General features: G+C 41.8%; 1 protein-coding gene across 1 annotated transcript in view; it reads left to right on the top strand.

The window, feature by feature from the left end:
* Nucleotides 1–4903, top strand: part of LOC137156586 (cysteine-rich protein 1-like) — a 40569-nt gene extending 35666 nt beyond the window's left edge. Inside the window, exon 4 of the mRNA XM_067553471.1 lies at nt 3480–4903. Within this exon, the coding sequence (XP_067409572.1) occupies nt 3480–3562 (83 nt within the window). The 3' untranslated portion in view covers nt 3563–4903. The remainder of the gene's footprint in view (nt 1–3479) is intronic.
* The last annotated feature ends 14635 nt before the right edge of the window (nt 4904–19538 follow it).

Below are 19538 nucleotides of genomic sequence, written 5' to 3'. Positions count from 1 at the left end.
GCCTTGGACAAAGCACTTCATCTCTCTGCCTCAGTTTTCCTATCTCTATAATGGGGGTAATAATAGCTCACACACAGAGGGCCCAGTCTTGCAAACCCTTACTCACCTGAGTAAACCTTGCTCCAGTGTTTGGCAGGACACAATCCATAATTGGTTAATGACTGTACTGCATTTTTAACACATGGCACTTGATTTGCCTCCCACACCAGTTTTACAGCATCACAACTACATTGTGCTGCCATGTAGTTACTCCTGATCTACACCTGCCCCAACGTGAGGAAGAGCAGGCAAATGTTCTATGAAATCAATGCCAAGGATTGTTATTATTATCACTGCAGTTTTGCCCTCAGTTCCGTCTGCCCCGGCTGATGTCATGGGTATTCACAAAACAATGTCATGTAGCTGAAGGCAAACATGCAAGCAGACAAATTCATCAAGAAACTGCAGACTGGCTTGATTTGCATCCACCTGGATGGAGTCCAAAGCTCCTTTCATTCTTGTTTAGCATCTAGTGAAAGAGAGGAGTCTGAGGGAGCTACTTATTCTACCTTACACTGTCCATGCCTGCTGCTGAGTTAGCGAGGGCTATGCCTTCTCCGACAAGATGGGACAGTTTAATATACTCATGGGTTTCCATTCCCGCTGGTGGTTGAGGCCTTCACTTCCTTGCCAGGAAGAATTACCCAAGGTGACTGTGCTTTTCCTGTTAATTTCACCTTGATGTCCATCTGATGAAGCACCATGAGTTTTGTGCATACTGTTTCTCATTAAAAGAGGAGAAGGCCTTTCAGAGGTGTGGACTTGTTCACGGCCTAAGCTCCTTCTCAGTTAGCACTCAAACACAGTCCCTGATCATAGCAGAACTTTCTACCCAGCAAATAAGACAGGTTCTGAAATCCAGGATGTAAAATGAATTCATGTTCAGAGCTGATCAAATAATGGACTTTTTGTTCAGGGGCCAAACCAGAAAATCCCCTCCAAAACCCAGTGCAATTTGAACCAAAATCAATGTTTCCAATATTTTTCATCAAATTGAAAAACTCTAACAAAAATTAGTTTAGAAACAACCAAACCATTTTGGTCGATTTGAAATTATGATGATTTATTTTTTAGTGTTCCATTTCAATTTGGCTGTTTTGAGGGGTTTTTCACCATTTTTTGTTTAAATAGGCCAAATTTGAAAGTGAAATGCCATTTTGAAATGAAAAAAGTCTGAACAAAATGTTCTTTTTCAAAAAAATGTTTTCAGGGTGTTTTTGGCTGAGATTATTAGGCAAAGTTGATCCAAATTCACAAATAGTTTTAGAGACCTCCCCCTTCCTCTGACTCCAAATGCATTTTTGGGCAAAATTTCTATTTGCCAAAACAATTTCTCCCAGCTCTGTCTATATTGCCCTTGTAGCCATAGTGTCTGGGCTCCTTGCTACTATCTCAACATCACTGCATGAGGGAGGGAAGTGTTATCATCCCCATTTTACAGATGCAGAACTGAGGCACAGAAAAATGAAATTACTTGTTTAAGATCACAGAGGAAGTTCTGGAAGAGCAAGAACTGAACCTAGGTCTCAAGAGAGCTAGACAACAAGCTTAACCACTAAGCCATCCTTCCCTCACAAATAAGCAGCAGAGGATCTGATTCTGATTACACTTACACTAGTGTAACCCAGGAGCAAATTCATGGAAGTCAGTTATTTATTATTCATTATTATCATTTTATGTAGTGCCTGGAGGCCCTAGCCAACACCACAGCCTCCCTGTGCTAGATGCTGTACATACACATAGTAAAAGACTGTCCTCAAGAGCTTACAGGCTAAACAGACAAGACAGACAATGGGTGAAAGATAAGGATAATACATGGAAGCCAGTTATCGTTATTATTAATCATATTTATTACTCACTGTGGCAGGCAGGGGTATCTCAGGGTGCAGGCAGAGGGTAGCTAGGGGCTGTGTGCCAGCAGGCCCTCCCCCACAGTCATTGCTCCCTGAGGGCTCTGCTGGCCCCAGAACTAGGTCCCCCACTTAGGCAGCTTTTCCCAGCTTCATGATCAGTCAAAGGGGGCTGGGAGCTGAGAAGCAGCCGCAGTCCCGGACACCAGCAGCAGACAGGGGAGCACCATAGCCGCCCACTCCACAGCACCAGCTGCCCCACACTGCCCGGCTCCCACTGGCTTCCAACCTCTGACCCGGCCAGGGGGTGGGGCCTTGAGTGGAAGGTGGGGAGAGGTATGGAGCTTCCAGTAGGGCTGTCCCACTCTAGTTGCAGTGCTGCAGTTTGGGGGGCAATGCCCCACTTTCCCCCTCAAAGTCCACCCATGGCGGGGCCCTGTTGCACTAGGCGCTATACACAGAGAAGTAGATGCTCCCTGCCCTGAAGAGCTTACAATCTACATTGAACTATTCTTTATGGACGTGCCTCTTATTTACACTAACACTTGGTCTACACACAAGTTTTGTACCAGTATCATTGTGTTGGTGAAGGGTGTGATATATTTTTTTAACCAATATCAGTAGAACCCCTGTTGCGGATACCATTATACTGGTCTAAATGTTCCTCTTATCAGCGTATTTTATTCCGCTTCCTGTGTGGGAATAAGTGGTACTGCTATAAGCACTTTTATACCAGCATAATGACATCCACACGAGGGGGTTGTGCCACTTGAATTATACTGGTGGATTTAAAACAGTACATCTTGTATGCGTAGAAACAGCCTAAGCCCCCTTTAAACAGCTCTTTACATTGGTATTCATATAACATTTTCAGACTACGCGTTGTTTGTGAACTGATCACTCTGGGCATTCCCTATGTGTTATTTGTGTTGTGTGGTGGCTGTTTCTACTACCTGGTTGGATGACTGAACTATTTGAATCCGGAGAACAATGAATCGTGAACTTCTGTGTGAAAAAAGATCCTCCATGCTAAAAATTTGAAAATTTCACGTTTTGCTTAGTGCAACAACATGACCTCAGGAATCCCTGTTAACCAAACCCAGAGCTTTTATGTGCAGAAATATTAGTGGATCCCTTTTTTATAACCTCAGAAACTGTTCTACCTGATTGACACTGCAAAAGTTGTTTATGACATCACACTAAATTCTCTATGTGACTGTGCTGCTCTATGCCAAAGTAGTCCAAATAATTAAGACATCTAGCTTGCACGTTGAAGAGGATGTTATCAGAACTCACGTTTAGTTTGGTTTCTCCTGAGACCGAGAAGTTCATCTGAGTTCAGTTTTTAATTGAACAGCTTGCCAAAGCTTCTACAGTGTTTTGAATAGGCATAATTTCCTCCAGTTCCTAATAGCAAGTGGAATCTTTGATGAGGTTTTCAAAGATGACAAATCTGCAAGATTAGGTTTTACAGCACGTTTCTGTTTTTAATTACCCAGACCCCCTGAAATTTAAAGTTTACTCTTGTTCCTCTCAGTGGTATTTCTTATTAATTTCTCCTCTTGGTATTTTTATTTTGTTATTTTAAAGGAACAAGACGGCCAACGTCTCGCTCATCTCTTGGGGCAGCTTCCTCTTCCAAAGTTCCAGTGGAAAACCAGAACAGCTCCTAGATGGCCCTGCTTTAATATTCAAAACCCGGAGACTCATTTCTGAACTGCGATAAAGTTGCAAGATGGCATTATATTTTTACCCACAGATAAAGAAAAATGCAGCTGAAGAAGGATGTTGCTTCTGAAAATGACTGATAATCTAGACAAGTCATAAAAGAGAACATGCTTCTAAACTGAAATCCCGCCTACTGCAGATTAAAATGATACTGTGATAAATGAATTTTAATGAGCTACAACAAAATTTAATGGGATATATTTGTGTTTGTAAATGGGGACATATTCATAGCATCAACTTGATTTTCTAACACCTTAGAAATGGTTGGTTTACTCATTTGCTACCTGAATTGACACTGAAATCTGTAAATAATGCTGCTTTATCAATGTAATGGACTTCCAGGTGGAAACTTTCTCAGCAATGATCTATAGGTGTCTCCAGTTGTTCTCTGGTTGGACAAGTCAGATGTACCTATCTTTCCACTCTCTCTACTCCAGTACCGCAAAGAGCTGGAAGCTCGGAACCCATTACTTTCAATATTTTCCCAGCATTCTTTGTTGAATCTGTGGCTGTCATTGTCTGGCAGCTGTTGGGAATGTCAGCACATGCCTTGGTTATTCTAGCTGAGAAATGATCATCTCTATCATGGTACAAGTGGTCTTCATGATTATGTGAGTCAGAGTGGATGGGACAGTAGCCTAGTCATAGCTTTTAAGCCTGTGAAAACACATGTATGTCTGTGCATTTGCCCAGTCATGGATGCCTCCAGAGGTCACCCTAAATTCCTATTACAACTGGGGCCCTGACTCTGCCCCCTGAACTTTAAGCATGTGAATAGGGCTGTTGATGTCCATGGTCAGGGTGTAGGCTCCGCTGTTACTGATAATATGTTTATCCTATTAAGTATTGTCATGATTCACAAAATTACAGGCTATTTTTGAATTAATATTGCAAATTCATATAACTGGAATTTTGTGGGTCTTTACAATCCCTCATTTTCTTCACATTCTTCCATTGTACTGAATGATCACACCTAAAGGAATTTCATATCATTAAATACACACACACGCACACACAGAAATACCAATTCATCTGCATTTTTATACAAAAGGAGACTAAAATTAATTAATGGAAAGAAACTCCAGCAGAATGAAAGATGTGATGTTCTTGTACTGAAATTCCTTGCTTATTAAATCTCTATTCCTTGTAACGTAGATGATGGATTTTTAATGTGTTCTGTGGATTCCAATAAGCCGAAGTGAGCTTGAAAACTCCCAATTACTGTATTTTTGTAATTGATGTCACTGTGAATAAGTGGTAGTATCATTTCAATATGTGAAATAGACTTCTCCCTTTCTGTTTCAATCTGCATTCCAAGTTTCCAGACTTTGTTTCACTATTATTGTTTTTATGAATCATTCTCACCTATTTCAATCTAATATTTTATGCAACAAGTTCACATAACACTTCTCTCTGAAAATCATACAATCCATTTTGCAGTTGCCTGGTATACTTCTTGTACTTAGCTAGTGATAAATGCAAATGGTAAACACCAAGAGGACTATTTTGTTAGCAACTTTGATGCAGTTACCCTGAGCTACAGAATTAGATAACTTTTCCTTGTAGGTGGCTTCAGTCTACTTTGTGCAGATAGGAGTAACTAGTGCAATTAACTGCAAGTCATTTAGGTACAGGATACAAGAGGCAAAGATGACCTGCACAAAGGATGGCCTTGTGGTTAAGGTGCTGTTGTGGAATTCAGGAGATCTAAATTTATCTCCTGTCTATGACATAGCCTTACCGTGTAACCTTGAATAAATCCCTTAATCTCTCAGCACCTCAATTCTCTGCATGTACATCACAGGGATGCTGTGATCCTGTATTAATTAATGGTTGTGAGGTACTCAGGTACTATGATGATGGTGGTCATTTAAAAATCGAAATAATGTTATGTCCTTCTGCAAATCACATCATCGAATAGGCCATTGCTGATTGGCTACAAATGCTGTAAACATTTCTTTACAAAATCAAGAAAAAACATCTAAAATAAATCACTGGGATGCCAAAGGCTCTAGGTGTGATTTTCCTATCATCAAAAGCTAACTTATAGGGCTGATCAACAATACCAATTATTTTTCATGGGAAATGAATTTATTTTCCCACTAAATTACCCACATTTTTTTTATGAAAAATCGAAATGGAAAACCAAAACATTTCCGTTTCAAAAAATGTTTTTGTTTAAAAAAATTGGAGGGTTTTGTAAAAGTTTTTGGATTTTCAAAGAACAAAACCAACAATTTTTTAACAGAAATTGAACCTAAAATTGAAAAATGACATTTTTGGGGTAGAAAGTTCCAGTTTCTGGTTTGTCATCAAAAAATCAAACAATGTCCACAATTCTACTAAAAGGCCACCCTCTTGCAGTTTGGAACATTTCCCTTTCATTCCGTGGCATCAGAATTAATTCAGAATATTTTAAATGCCTTATTACTGATGGGATTCTCTCACTGATTCTCATACTAATTCTCTCACTCTGATCTCTCCCCACCCCCACCCCAGTTTCTGTTGGTATTTTTATGTGAAAATATCATGCCTGTCATGCAAAGTGTAATATATGACTGCTAGATAGTCATTGTTTTGCTATGAATTTCAATATTGTGTGTTTTGGTGCCAACAATTAAAATAGTGATGTAACTGCTTTGATTCTCAAATAGCTGTCTTTATGGAGGACTCTCTGTCTCCCTCTATCTCACAGCCTGGAAGGAAGCTGAAGACCTTTAGGCTGGGATGTTCAATGGAGGTCAAGACAGTTCAGCCCAGATTCTCAAAGATATTTAGGTGCCTAACTGCCACTGGAGTTGGATGTCTGAATACCTTTGAGGCTGTGGGCTGTAGGCACCAAATCCCATTGAAATTCAACAGGATTTCAAAGCCAATTGAAGGAAATATTTTTTCATACGTTGTAATTAAACTAAGAACTCATTGTCACAGGAAGTTGTGGAGGCCAAGATCTTAACAAGATTCAGAAAGGGTTTGAACATTCATATGGATACCAAGAGTATCCAGTGTTGTCATAATTGACGCCAACAACAATTTAAAGGGATATTAAAACTCATGCTCCAAGGCCAATAAGGGAATCAGGATGAATCCTCCATGGGGAGAAGATTATCCCACATTTCCCACTCCAGGGTTCTTACACCTTTCTTTGAAGCATCTGGTCCAGGCAGCTATTAGCGATGGGATACTGGACTAGATGGACCAGGAGTCTGATTCAGTCTGGCAATTCCTGATGCAGCTGATGAGGAGAGTACCTCCATATGGACTCACAAAGATGTTGATGGCATGAGAAAGGCATGGAAAGGATGATGGGTATCACCTGACAAACTCATGTTTGCCCTTCATTCAATACCAGTGTTAGTGGCAGAGACAGCTACAGAGCTGGACATTTCTATGCTGTGGAGAAGACACAGCAGATAAATGGGAAGATGGAGTCAAAAGCAAACTAGACAAAACATTTTGGGCCCTAGTGCCTTCAAATCAGTGCACACACCTGGGGGGCAGCATTTGTGGACCTTGGGCAGTATATAGTCCTAAAATAGAAATGTAGTGGAGGAGAGTACTTATGTTAGTGCCGAGAGATGGATTAAGGGCCTGATCCAAAGTCTGTGGAAATCACTGGAAATGTCACCCTCCTGACTTTTTGCAGCCCCATCATCTACAGTCATGAAGCAGGTTTGTGGAACAAACACCGATCCCACAAAGGATGGCAACAGGGCTGGTCAATACTTTTCCATCAAAACTGGGATTTGATGGAAAATTGGGGTTTTGACAAAATGAACATTTCTGCAGGAAGTGCCTGCTTTCTGGGGGAAATATGGCCTTGTTGAAAACCTGAAACTCCAGAACTTTGTAGCCAAAAGGGTTTTTCGACAAAAGGTAAAATTTTTCCATGGGAACCCCCCATTTTCTGATCAACTCTGCACCTGAGATGTACTTCTACTTTTCAGGCACCAGATATACCACCAGCCTTTGTGTTGTGCTAGGACATGGGCTTGAGCCATGATAGCAATAGTTTAAACATTGATTTTGGAGAAGCTGCAGTTTCAGATCCCTTTACAATGAACTTGACTTTCGGATCCACTCAGAAAAACGAACATTGCACAGGAATAGCAAAGAGTAGCATTGGTTTATCATTATAATCCTCACTTTATGGACTGATACACAGAAGCTCTTAACTTCTCTTTGGTATCATGCTTAAAGGACTTTCCGTGATCTTGTTTTCAAGTACAGATATGCCAAATCAACATGGGTACGTATGTCTTGTGTTTGGTTCTTCTACAGTAATACCAGTTTCATAGAATACAACTCTGTTAGCGCATACCCAGAGCCTTTTCTTCAATCCCACCAAACAGTCCTTCGTGTGACCACGCATATGGTCAGGGAATCTTTTTCAGTTATATAATTAGAACTCACACCAGTTACACAGTAGGACCCAGATGCCCCAATGGACAGCATACAAGCAGGTTGCAACCCTTGCCGGGAGCACAGCTAATGTCAGTGTGGCTCAGTGCATGTTCAACAGCCTAGCCACACACTATCAATAACCTAATGATCTATGGCTCTGATGTTGCAACTGGTTCGAAGCAGGTCGCCCCCTTGTTCCTGTCTGGAGCGCCATTGATTTCACTGTGCAGGCGGAGGTGTCTGTGCACATATGTCCAATTGCAGGACCAAGTAAAATGGGATTTTACCATGATATTTGCTGTTTTTCTTAAATACCCAGCTGGAGTCAAGTGAATCCCTGAGAATCTCAGTTTTCATTCAATAGGGAAAAGTAAGTTTCCAGCCTCATAGTTGCAGTGGGAAGCTTGAAAATGTGACCTTCTTTGCCCACTAAAGGCTCAGAAACCAGAAAGTAAATAAGAAGAACCCCAACATGTATTTCTTTTGAAAAACAGCTCACGATTTTTAAGCCAATCTCATGACTTTGGGGGGACCTGACACCTGATTTCTGAATGCTGGGGGATGGGATTGCTATTAATAATAATAATACCCAGTTTTTCTACAGCACTTTTTATCAGTAGGTCTCTTAGCATTTTCCAAAGGAGGTCAGCATCATTATCTCCCTTTTACCAATGGGAAAACTGAGGCACGGGAGGGAAAAGGGACTTACTCAAAATTATCCAAGAGACCAGTGTCAGAGCCAGGAATAAAACACAGAGCTTTGATCTCTCATGACTGCTGAGCGATTAGTACAAACAACAACAATAAGGAAGGTTATAAGGTGGTTGCTGGGCTCGTCTTGAGCTGATAGCTAACTATTCAAATAGCATCTGTGTAAAAGGAAGTCCTGCTAAAGTATGCCCAGCTCCTGCACAAGGCAGTCATATTACTTGATGGCTTTGACAGTGTAACTCTTTGAACGTGAAAAACTATCAGAAGTTTTAAAAAGGCAATAAAAAATCACTAGGGAGAATTTGAATTCCTCAAATTACTGTAAGATCATCCAGGGAATTTCCCATGTAGGTTTTGAACTGAGATGTGTGTGGATTATATTGAAAGAAAAAATCAAAACCAAACAAAACCACCCTCTGAAGTGAGATTTTGAACATGACTGTCTGAGGAATCTAGCATCAAAAGATCAGATGACAGGAATCTTCTCTGTGAAGCCAGCTTCACTGTGGCAGACTTAAGCAACATTAAATGTTTTATCAAGGATACAAATAAATAAAATAAATACATCCAGGCCAATATGTTAACCCTTGGAGTCCCACATCAACTTTTAAGATGGCTTCCCTCTCAGTCGCTCCACTACATAAGAGAGTTACCTTTTAACACAGGCAATTACTCCTTCAGGTTATTTTTTTAACTGATCTGGGTAGAGGTGCTTATGTAGGGCCTGATCCTGGGAAAGAATAAGCTCATTCAACTCAAAGGAGCATTGAAGGTACTGAGGCCCTCAGAATCAGGCCCTCAGAATCAGGCCAATTAAGCACTGGAATGGGTTACCAAGGGAGGCTGTGGAAACCCCATCACCGGAGATTTTTAAGAACAGGTTAGACAAACATTTGTCAGCGATGGTGCAGGTTTACTTGGTCCTGCCTCAGCGTAAGAGGCTGGAGCAGATGACCTCCCGAGATCCCTTCCAGCCCTACATTTCTATAAAGGGTTAGGCCCTGAGAAAGGACACTGGACAAGCACCATTTTTTAATGTTCCAATAGTGCAGAGAGGCTCCAGGTGAGTTCAGGAGTCCATTAAGCTGGCCACAGCATATACAAAGAATTAGAGATGACCTCTTTCCCACACAGCTAACAATCTATGGCCCAAAATCAGGAAAGCAGTCCTATGCAGCGTAACACAATCACAGGCCTCAGTACAATACTGATTAAGGCTAAATAGACAAGACAGACAATGCGTTGTAAACCTGGATCTGTGGGATATGGCCTCAATGTTTCCAAGCCCACACTTGAGCACCCACACTGTATTGTACACCTGGGCTTACAGTTGCTGGACCTGGGTCTCACAACTCTGCTAACACGTCCATACTGCTCTACACAGATCTTCTGAGTTAGGTCTGCAGCTTGAGCCATGTTCACACGGCAAAATGACAGGGCTTGGACACGAGTCACAGAGGATGCAGGCTCTGACCCCTCCCACAGGAGGGGCCCAGGACCCAGGTCCTCAGTGCTTGCTGACCTAAGTCAGGAAGAGTTGGATGGTTGAGCTGAAACCTGAGTCTGAGTCTAGGTTTGCAATGCAATGCAGACATACTGATAAAGTGTGGGAGGGGAAGCAGAATACAGAGAGAGAAGCGACTTGCCCAAGGTCACACAGGAAGGCTGTAGGAGAGCCCCCTGAAGAAGTAGATTGCTCCATCCCTATTTGGAAGGGTAAACCTCTCGTCCCCTTTTCAGATACCGTTCCTGTGGGCAGGTTCTGAAGCTCTGGCCCCAGCCCACCTTTCCTTCTGACCCCTCAGCCTCCTCCCCTCTCAATGGGCTGTCTGCTGCATGCAGCCGGGACTTCTCCCTCACTGAAAATAATGTGGTCCTCCAGCTCTGTAAATGGCTCTATCCCACAGTACATGGCTTTGTTTGATGGCGCAACAACATCCTGGGATGTGTTCAGAGGCAGAAAAGTGTGTGTGTGGTAAGCTACGGGCTATGAAAGGTAATTAACATACCATCTTACAAAACACTTGTAATAGGTTTAAAAATGGATCCTTCAGGGAAATGGGAGTATTATCCGTGAACAAGCATAATAAGAAAATATTACAGCTCCATTGCTATATCCTCTGTAACCATAATAGCTAAATCATGACACACCATAACTTGTAGGAAGGGAGTTCCAAACACCCTTTTAATACACTGCTTCTTCAGAAGAGATACTATTAAGGTGACACGGTAGTTTTCTGTGGGTAATTTACCAGAGAGATTCAACTACTGTAATTTATTTTATTGTGGAATGTATTTTGGGGTTAGCCATGCTGTAAGATGCTCCAGGGAATAAGTCAGTGCACACACAGCAGTGAAGAGAGGAAGAGCACCAGAAATAAAGAGAAACAAAAATCACAGCAAAGGTCATGCGCACAACGTCTGCAATTTAGAGAAATCTCCAGCCTGTTGCTTTCTCATCCTTTTAGCTAGAATGGAAGAATTTACAAGAATTTACCATGAAAGGTTAAAGATGTATAATAGACTCCTCGGTTTTATGGTCAGAAGGACCACTGTGACCATCTAGTCTGACCTCCTATATAACACAGGCCATAGAACTTCCCCCACATAATTCCTAAAGCAGAGCTTTTAGAAAAACATCCAAACTGGATTTAAAAATTGTGAATGATGGAGAATCCACCATGACCCTTAGTAAATGGTTCCAGTGGTTAATTACTTTCCCTGTTAAAAATTAATGCCTTACTTTTAGTCTGAATTTGTATAGATTCAATGTCTAGCCACTGGATCATCCCAGATTCTTCCCTGCATTCAGGGTTATAAGCATGAAGGGCATTCACACTTTACACATTCCCATTTGTTCCAGCAATGGGGAGTATGCCTTGGATTAGGCGTTTATCTGGTCTATTCTTTTTATAACCAGAGAGTCCAGGTTTAAAGGGCAAAGACAAAGAGAGGGGGAAGCAGAGATAGAGATTTTAGGGTGAATAATAATTTTTTAGGGACAATGCTGACAATATTTGTTAAAAAAAAAAATCCAAAAAAGGCCCATTTTGGACAACACTGCTCTCTCTCGTTTGAAAAATTTCAACCATCTTTAGACAAGAGCAGTTCAAAGTGGGTATCACCATGGAAATGTCATAAGTGGGGCTGGCACCATCTTTTTGTCCTTTCCATTGTTATCCAGACCTGCAACTCCTTGAAGCCCACCCAACTAGCTCTGCCTGCAGATCCCCATCTTTTAGACAAGGCAGGCCAACAAGAAATTACTACACTACCTATATGCTTCCCGGCTGCTGGTTATTACCTGGTTAAGACCCAGTTATCCCAGACAGCACCTCTCCCCCTATGTCCTGACATACTAATAGCAAGTGACAGGGCCATCATGGCTGTTACTCCACAGGGTTGAGCTCAGAGGAGAAGGGGAAAGGACAGGTATTGATTTCCACAACATCCTTGGCCACTAGGAAGTTCCTGTACAGACATGGAAATACCCAGAGCACAGTCTCAATTTGGGCCCTGCATAATGCAGGTTACCAGGGTTCCCTGGTTCCATGATGTTCAGTTTTTTGTTTCCTGCGATGATGACGTTTGCTGTCTCAGGGCCAGATTTGGATTCCTTTCTGCTGAATAGCACCCTCGCAGTGGAATCAGATACTTCTCAGTGCGTGTAAAGGCGGGAGACTCTGGTCAACGGAACACCTCAATATCATGCAAGTTCTAGACACTGGCCAGGAAGGGAGCTAGGCTGGGAGCCTGGAGAGCCCAGTTTAGTTGCTTGCTCTTGCACAAATTTATTTTTGGGCAAGCAACGTAGCATGTGTGTATACTGCAATTGAAGGTGTGATTGCAGCTCAAATAGACAGACCTGCCCTAGCTTCAGTCTAGCTAGCAAGGCTTAGAATAGCCGTGAAGACATAGCAACATGGGCTCTGTGCACTGCCCACCTGGAACCCTTGGCACATGCTCACGTTCCTAGCCCATGCCAGTGTTTGTGCTGCCACATCTTCATGGCTATTTTAGCTGTGTTAGCTAGAATAAAACTAGTGTGCGTATGTGTAGCCATGTTGCAGTCACACCTCCAATACCCCAACACTCTGCCTCAGTTTCCCATCTGTAAAAGGGGGATAACAGCACCTCCCTACCACACAGGGATACTATGAGGTGCTCAGATACTATGGTAACAGGGCCCATTTAAGTGTTTGTTACATAGAAAGTGCTGCTAATGGCCAGTGGCTAAACACTGCACTCTGTTGACTGAATACACGATGTAGATCATAACACATACTACCTGATCGACATAGCAATGACTGCATGAAATGATAAGCAATGATGATGGCAACCTTGGATCATTGCAAGGTGACAGTTCTTACTGTGACCACATCTCTGCGATGCTAAGCAGGTTCCCATTCCAATGTGGTTAGATCAGTGATTGCCACTTATTTTTTCACATTTGGGGAATTCATCAGTTTCTCTTAGGAGTGCAGAGGTCATCAGAACTAAGGAACCACCCCTGCTCCTTCTATACAGTCAATATTTTTATAGTATGAAATCTCTTTGGGAACTAACTGGAAAGAGTGATGTGCTTTAGAAGCGACTTCTGAACAGCTGGACAGGGCAGCAAAGAGTTAATTCTTCTACCTTCTTTCCCCCCTCACTTCTCCTATGCCCTCCTTTTTTCCTTCTGTTATTCCCCCTCATTTCTCTTTTCCTCTCTCTCTTCATCTGGTCGGACTTCAGCATGTTTCATTTAACAATCTCCTTTCTGAAGGATGAGCCTGGCTTGGGAGGACATGGAATGCTCTTCTCTTGCTAGTTAGCTGGAAAATCAGACAAGAATATCCATACCTGAATTGAGCTAGTAAGGGTGTGTAGAGCTCTGAAGTCAATTCTAATGTCTGTCTTTGATCCAAACTCATTGAAGCTGCTTTCAGATACAGCAGGCATGTGAGCCTGCCTGCTTACTTGTTTAGCCTATATGCTGTTGATGAAAAGCAGCTCTTGGCCTAGGATAGCTATAAAAAAAATCAGCCCAGGCCTGAGCACCCTGATCAGAGAGATTTCAGCTCCTGTGTGTTCTGTGCTGACTACACTTTCATGGAAATAAAACAATTGCAGAATGTTTTTAGGAGGAGAGGCAGAGTCATGAATGGCACGGTGAAAGAGGTCAAATCATACTCCTAGTGGGGCTGAGAACAGTTCCCACTTGTTTAAAGTAGGTTTGCTCATGAGTTAAAAGGTGTTTCATGTTGAACCCTTGCTGGTCTGGAGTGTTTGACTAACATGGCACTATGGATCCAACACTACTGATGATGGTTTAAGTAAAGAACTGATTTTGTGTTGATGCCAATGGCAACTTGTTCTTGTGACTCTGTACAAGAAGTTAGGTATGAATGCTGGAAGAACTGAGGATAACAGCTTTGTTCCTGCTTTCTCTTCTTCCCCTCCACCCCTATATTCTTTAAACTCTTCTTGCGGCAGGTTCCCCTGGGCAGATAACAGCTCTTATCTGCTTTTCATCCATAGATCTCAAAACACTTGACAAAGTAGGTCAGTAGCATTATCCCCATTTAACAGATGGGGAAACTGAGGCACAGACAAGGAAGTGACTTGCCTAAGGTCACCCAGCAGGCCAATGGCAGAGTCTCCTGAGTCCTAGTTTAGTGCACTAACCACTAGGCAACACTTCCCTCCACAAAGGCAGATAGCACTATCTCCCTTTAAAGAGGTAGGTTCTTTGTGGGCATGGCAAGGCTAATCGACTGCGTCCCTCTTGCAGTGGTGTTTATCGTGAGAGGCTTAATGGACCTTCTTTCACTGTCTGAGGGCAACGCCGGTAGTAGCAAGAAGGCAGAAGGTTCTGGAAGTGAATCACTGGCTAGGGAAGGTGTGGAGGGTTTTTGTTTTGTAGAACATTGTTTCTCCTTCAGTGGGGAAAGAGAGTTGTATATCTCGGATGGCCTCCATCTCAGTAGAAGGGGGACCATTCTCCTTTGGGACAGGCTGGCTGGAGTGGTCAGGAATGTGTTACATTAATAGCAAAAGGGGAGGGTGAAAAGAGGGCAGGTATGAACACTCAGCTCAAAAACAAAATTGAGATGTTGAGAACAGAATTAATCAAGGAACCAAGAATTTCTCCTCTTTGTGTCCTTTGAATTGCCTATACACCAATAAGGGGAGCCTGGGTAACAAACAAGAGGAATTAGAATAGCTCATTCATCAGCATAAATTCAGTCTCCTTGGTATTACTGAAACCTGGTGGGATGATTCACATGACTGGAATGTTAAAAATCAATCCTTGTAAGCTACATAAGGGAGGATCGAGTGGGCAAAAGGGGAGGGGAGATGTTGCTCTCTATGTAAAAAATGTCATTACCTGTTTCCAAGTCACAAGCCACTGATAATTCAGAAGCAAATGATCTCAAATGCTTATGGATCAAGGTCCAAACAGATAAGGCACAAGACGGGGTATTAGTTGTGTCTGCTACAGACCACCTCCTTACACAACTATTTACAATGTGTGGGAAGAAAACCAGCATGATCATGGGGGACTTCAATTTGAGTGACATCTGCTGGAGGTTTCACATCAGCAATACTAAAACATCCTTGGAATTTCTATTATATTTATATACACACACACTCACACTGGGTGCTTTAATAGGACCAGTTTTACAGAGCTGAAAACAATTATGAGCTAAATCAGCTGGGAGGAAGAATTTAATCAGAAAAGTGTGAATGATCATTGGAAATCATTTAAGAACACCTCACTGGATGCCCAAGCAGGCTGTGCAACAACCTGGTTTAGAGGGGAAGTGAAGGCAGCTATAAAAAATGAAAGAAATATATAACAAAGGGAAGAAAGGGGGAAGTTGATAGTAATGAATATACATCAGAAGGTAGGAATTACAGAAAATTGATAAGGAGACACAAGGAGAAATCTATGCTCAGCAGAGTTAAAGACAATAAGAAAGAGGTTTTTACATATGTGAGGAACAAAAAGAATCTCGAGGATGGCTTTGGTCAATTACTAGATGGAAATGGTGGAATTAATAATAATGTAGAAAAGGCAGAAGTGTTCAGTAAATATTTCTGTTCTGTATTATCAGATATAATCTGATCACATGGTGATGACAACACTCTTTCCATTCCAGTAACATCTCCAGAGGATGTTATACAGAAGTCAGAATTTTTAAATCAGCAGGTCTAATTAGCTTGCATCTAAGAGCTTTAAAAGAGCTGGCTAAGGAGCACACTGGACAGTTAATGTTGATTTTTAATAAGTCTTGGAGCATTGGGGAAGATCCATAAGACTAGAAGAAAGCTAATGTTGTGCCAGTATTTAAAAATGGTAAATGGGAGGACCTGAGTAATTATAAGCCTGTCAGCCTGACATTGATCCCAGGCAAGATAATGGTGCAGCTGATACGGGACTTGATTAATAAAGATATGGGACTTAATTAATAAAGAACTAAAGGAGGGTAATGTAATTAATGTAAATCAAAATGGGTTTATGGAAAACAGATCCTGTCAAACTAACTTGATTTTTTTTGAGATTACAAGTTTGATTGATAAAGGTAAAAGTGTTGATGTAATATACTTAGACTTCTATAAGGCATTTGACTTAGTAATGCATAGCATTTTGATTAAAAAACTAGAATAATAAAAAATTGACATTAAGTGGATTAAAAACTGGCTAAATGATACGTCTCAAAATGTAACTGTAAATGTGGAATCATGAGCGAGCGGGTGTATTTCCAGTGGGGTCCCTTAGGGATAGGTGGTTGGGCCCTAAACTATTTAACATTTTTATTAATGATCTGGAATAAATAATAAAATCCTCACTGATAAAGTTTGCAGATGACATAAAAATTGGGAGAGTGGTAACTAATGAAGAGGACAGGTCACTCATACAGACTGACTTGTCTGCAAGCAAATGATATGCATTTTAATACAGCGAAATGTAAACGTATACATCTAGAAAAAAGGAATGTAGGCCATACTTACAGGATGAGGGATTCTATCCTGAGAAGCAGTGACTCTGAAAGAGATTGGGGGGTGGTAGTGGATAATCAGCTAAACAGAGCTCCTATTGTGACACTGTGGCCAAAGGGGCTAATGCAATCCTAGGATGCATAAACAGAGGAGTCACAAGTAAGAGTAGAGAGGTTATTTTACCTCTGTCTGGTGTGACTGCTGCTGGAATACCGTGTCCAGTTCTGGTGCCCTTGATTGAAGAAGGATGCTGATAAATTGGAGAGGATTCAGAGAAGAGCCATGAGAATGATTAAAGTATTAGAAAACCTGCCTTATAGTGACTGAACTCTTTGAGTCCATCTATTTAGCTTAAAAAAAGAGAAGGTTAAGGGTAAACTTGATTACGGTCTAAATTTCTACATGGGGAACAAATATTAATAATAGGCTCTTCAGTCTAGTAGAGAAAGGTTTAACACAATTCAATGGCTGGAAGTTGAAGCTAGACAAATTCAGACTGGAAATAAGGCACACATTTTAAGTGAGGGTAATTAACCAAATGGCATGGAAATTGATGCAGAGACAACCAAGCTGATGACAAACAAAGGTGATGGGATCAACTCACACATCACTGTCAGTGGACAAGAGCTGGAGACAGTGAAACAATTCAAGTATCTGGGGGCAATCATCACCAATGAGGGATCAAAGGCAGAAATTCTGGCAAGAACTGCACAAACAGCAGCAGCACTGGCAAAGCTAAAGCCAATTTGGAGGAACAAGAACATCTCCCTGAAGTCCAAAGTGAAACTGCTGCATGCATTGGTCATCTCCGTTTTTTTGTATGCATGCGAGACATGGATCCTTATGGCAGAAATTGAACAGAAAATACAGGTAGTGGAGATGAGATACTTCCGTAGAATCTTGGCCTTTCCTACCTCAACCATGTCACAAATGAAGAGATTTGCAACATCAGCACCCAATGTGCTGGGTCATATGAAGATCTCCTGACGACCGTAAAGAAACGCAAGCTGAAGTGGTATGGCCATTCAACAAGATCATCAGGCCTATCCAAAATTATCTCCAAGGGACATTACAGGGGAAGAGAAGAAGGGGCAGGCAGAAGAAGAGATGGACTGACAACATAAAAGAGTGGACTGGAATGGGCTTCGCGGAGACTCAGGGCTTGTCTACACTTACCTCCGAGATTCGGCGGCCGTCGACCGGAGTTATGCAAGCTACGCAAAAAACTTGCGTAACTCCCGTTGACTTCTCTGCTTCTGTTCTATGCGCCATCTTCACTGCACTGCGCCGACGGGAACCGCGTTCCCATCGACGCAGCGCTACGCCACTTGAGAAGGTGGTCTTAATATGTCAATTACTGGATCAACTGAGCGGGTCTTCAATGACCGCTCAGTCGATCCAGAGAAGTCGATCTGATGGCGGCGACTTTGCTGCCGTCAGTGTAGCCATAGCCTCAGGCACTGACACACAATCTTCAGGGGTGGAGACAACTAGCTGATCGTTCATCAATGATAGTGCCCCAACGACCAATGAAGTTATGGGACTAATAGCGAGAGATAGTGACAGTTAACCATTGGAACAATTTACTAGGGGCCATGGTGGATTCTCAATCACTGACCATTTTTAAGTCCAGATTGGATGTTTTTCTAATAGATTTACTCTAGGAATCATTTTGGGGCAGTTCTCTGGCCTGTGTTATACAGGAGGTCAGACTAGATGATCTTAGCAGACTCTTCTGGCCTTGGAATCTATGAAAAGACATCTAGCTTGGTGGGTCTGAAAGCCCTGGTACTCTCTCAGAAGACCCAGGCAGGGGTCACCATTGAAGCTGCCAAAGGTACAGACAATAGGATCTTCAAAAGCTAAGGGTTGGGACACAGGTGAGGGACGCAACTGGGAAACGGTGAAACTGATCTTGGGAGGGTATTAGTGGTCTAGGTGAATTCCCTTGTCCATCTTCTTCCCAACATTCTTTGAGGCAAGGGGTTAGCGAGGACAGAAAGGTCCCATAGGCACATTCTCCCCAAGAATGGAAATGCTGGTTTGTGCAGCTGAAGGACACTGCGTAAAAGTTCAAGTTGCTTCTTATTAGGACTGAGCAGGAAGCAGTTTTCCTATTTACATGAGAGTTTGAGATTTTGAAAAAATTTCTCATCTGGAATTGAGACAAAAGTTGAAACTTTGAAAATTTTTACAAAGCAACAAATCCAAATAATTTCAGTTCAGATCAAATCAAAATGTTTTATTTCAATAAGTGTGAAATGTTTTGTTTCAATTTTGATCCCTTTTCATATAAATTAAGTTAAATTTCAAAACCAAAACAATGAAACTTTTCATCTAAAAATGTTGAAATGGGACTTTTGACAATGTCAAAACTTTGCTTTTCAACATTTTTTCAAGCAAGGAAAGTCATCAAAACCCATTTTCCCTGCACGTTGTTCGTTTAGATGAATTGGCATTTTTTGTCCAATAAACATTTTGTTGAAAAGTTCCTGACTAGCACTATTCATCTCCATCAAAACTCAGACCTTCCCTTTGTAACAGCAGTCTTTCACACAAGAAGGAAAGTGGCTGGATTCACTGGGCTCAGGGGTTGTAGAAAGCACTTCTCCACGATAACATTTCTCCTATGCAACCTGTTGTGTTTTCCCTTTATTTGATCCTCAGAACACTGGGCCCTCAGAGATGTAGAGGAGGGTCAAAATATCTTCCCTTTCTCCTGTGATCTCTCTCTCAGACTGCTGCAGGAACACTGACCTTCACCAGGACAGTCCATCTCACCAGGAATAGTTACAGATTCTCTCGTGGCATTAGCTG

This window comes from Emydura macquarii, unplaced genomic scaffold (assembly GCF_026122565.2).
Source record: "Emydura macquarii macquarii isolate MOO-44397 ecotype Brisbane River unplaced genomic scaffold, CSIRO-AGI_Emac_v2 contig_1451, whole genome shotgun sequence".
Taxonomy (NCBI): domain Eukaryota; kingdom Metazoa; phylum Chordata; order Testudines; family Chelidae; genus Emydura; species Emydura macquarii.
Note: the sequence above shows the minus strand (reverse complement) of the source record. Positions and strands in the feature narration are given on the sequence as shown.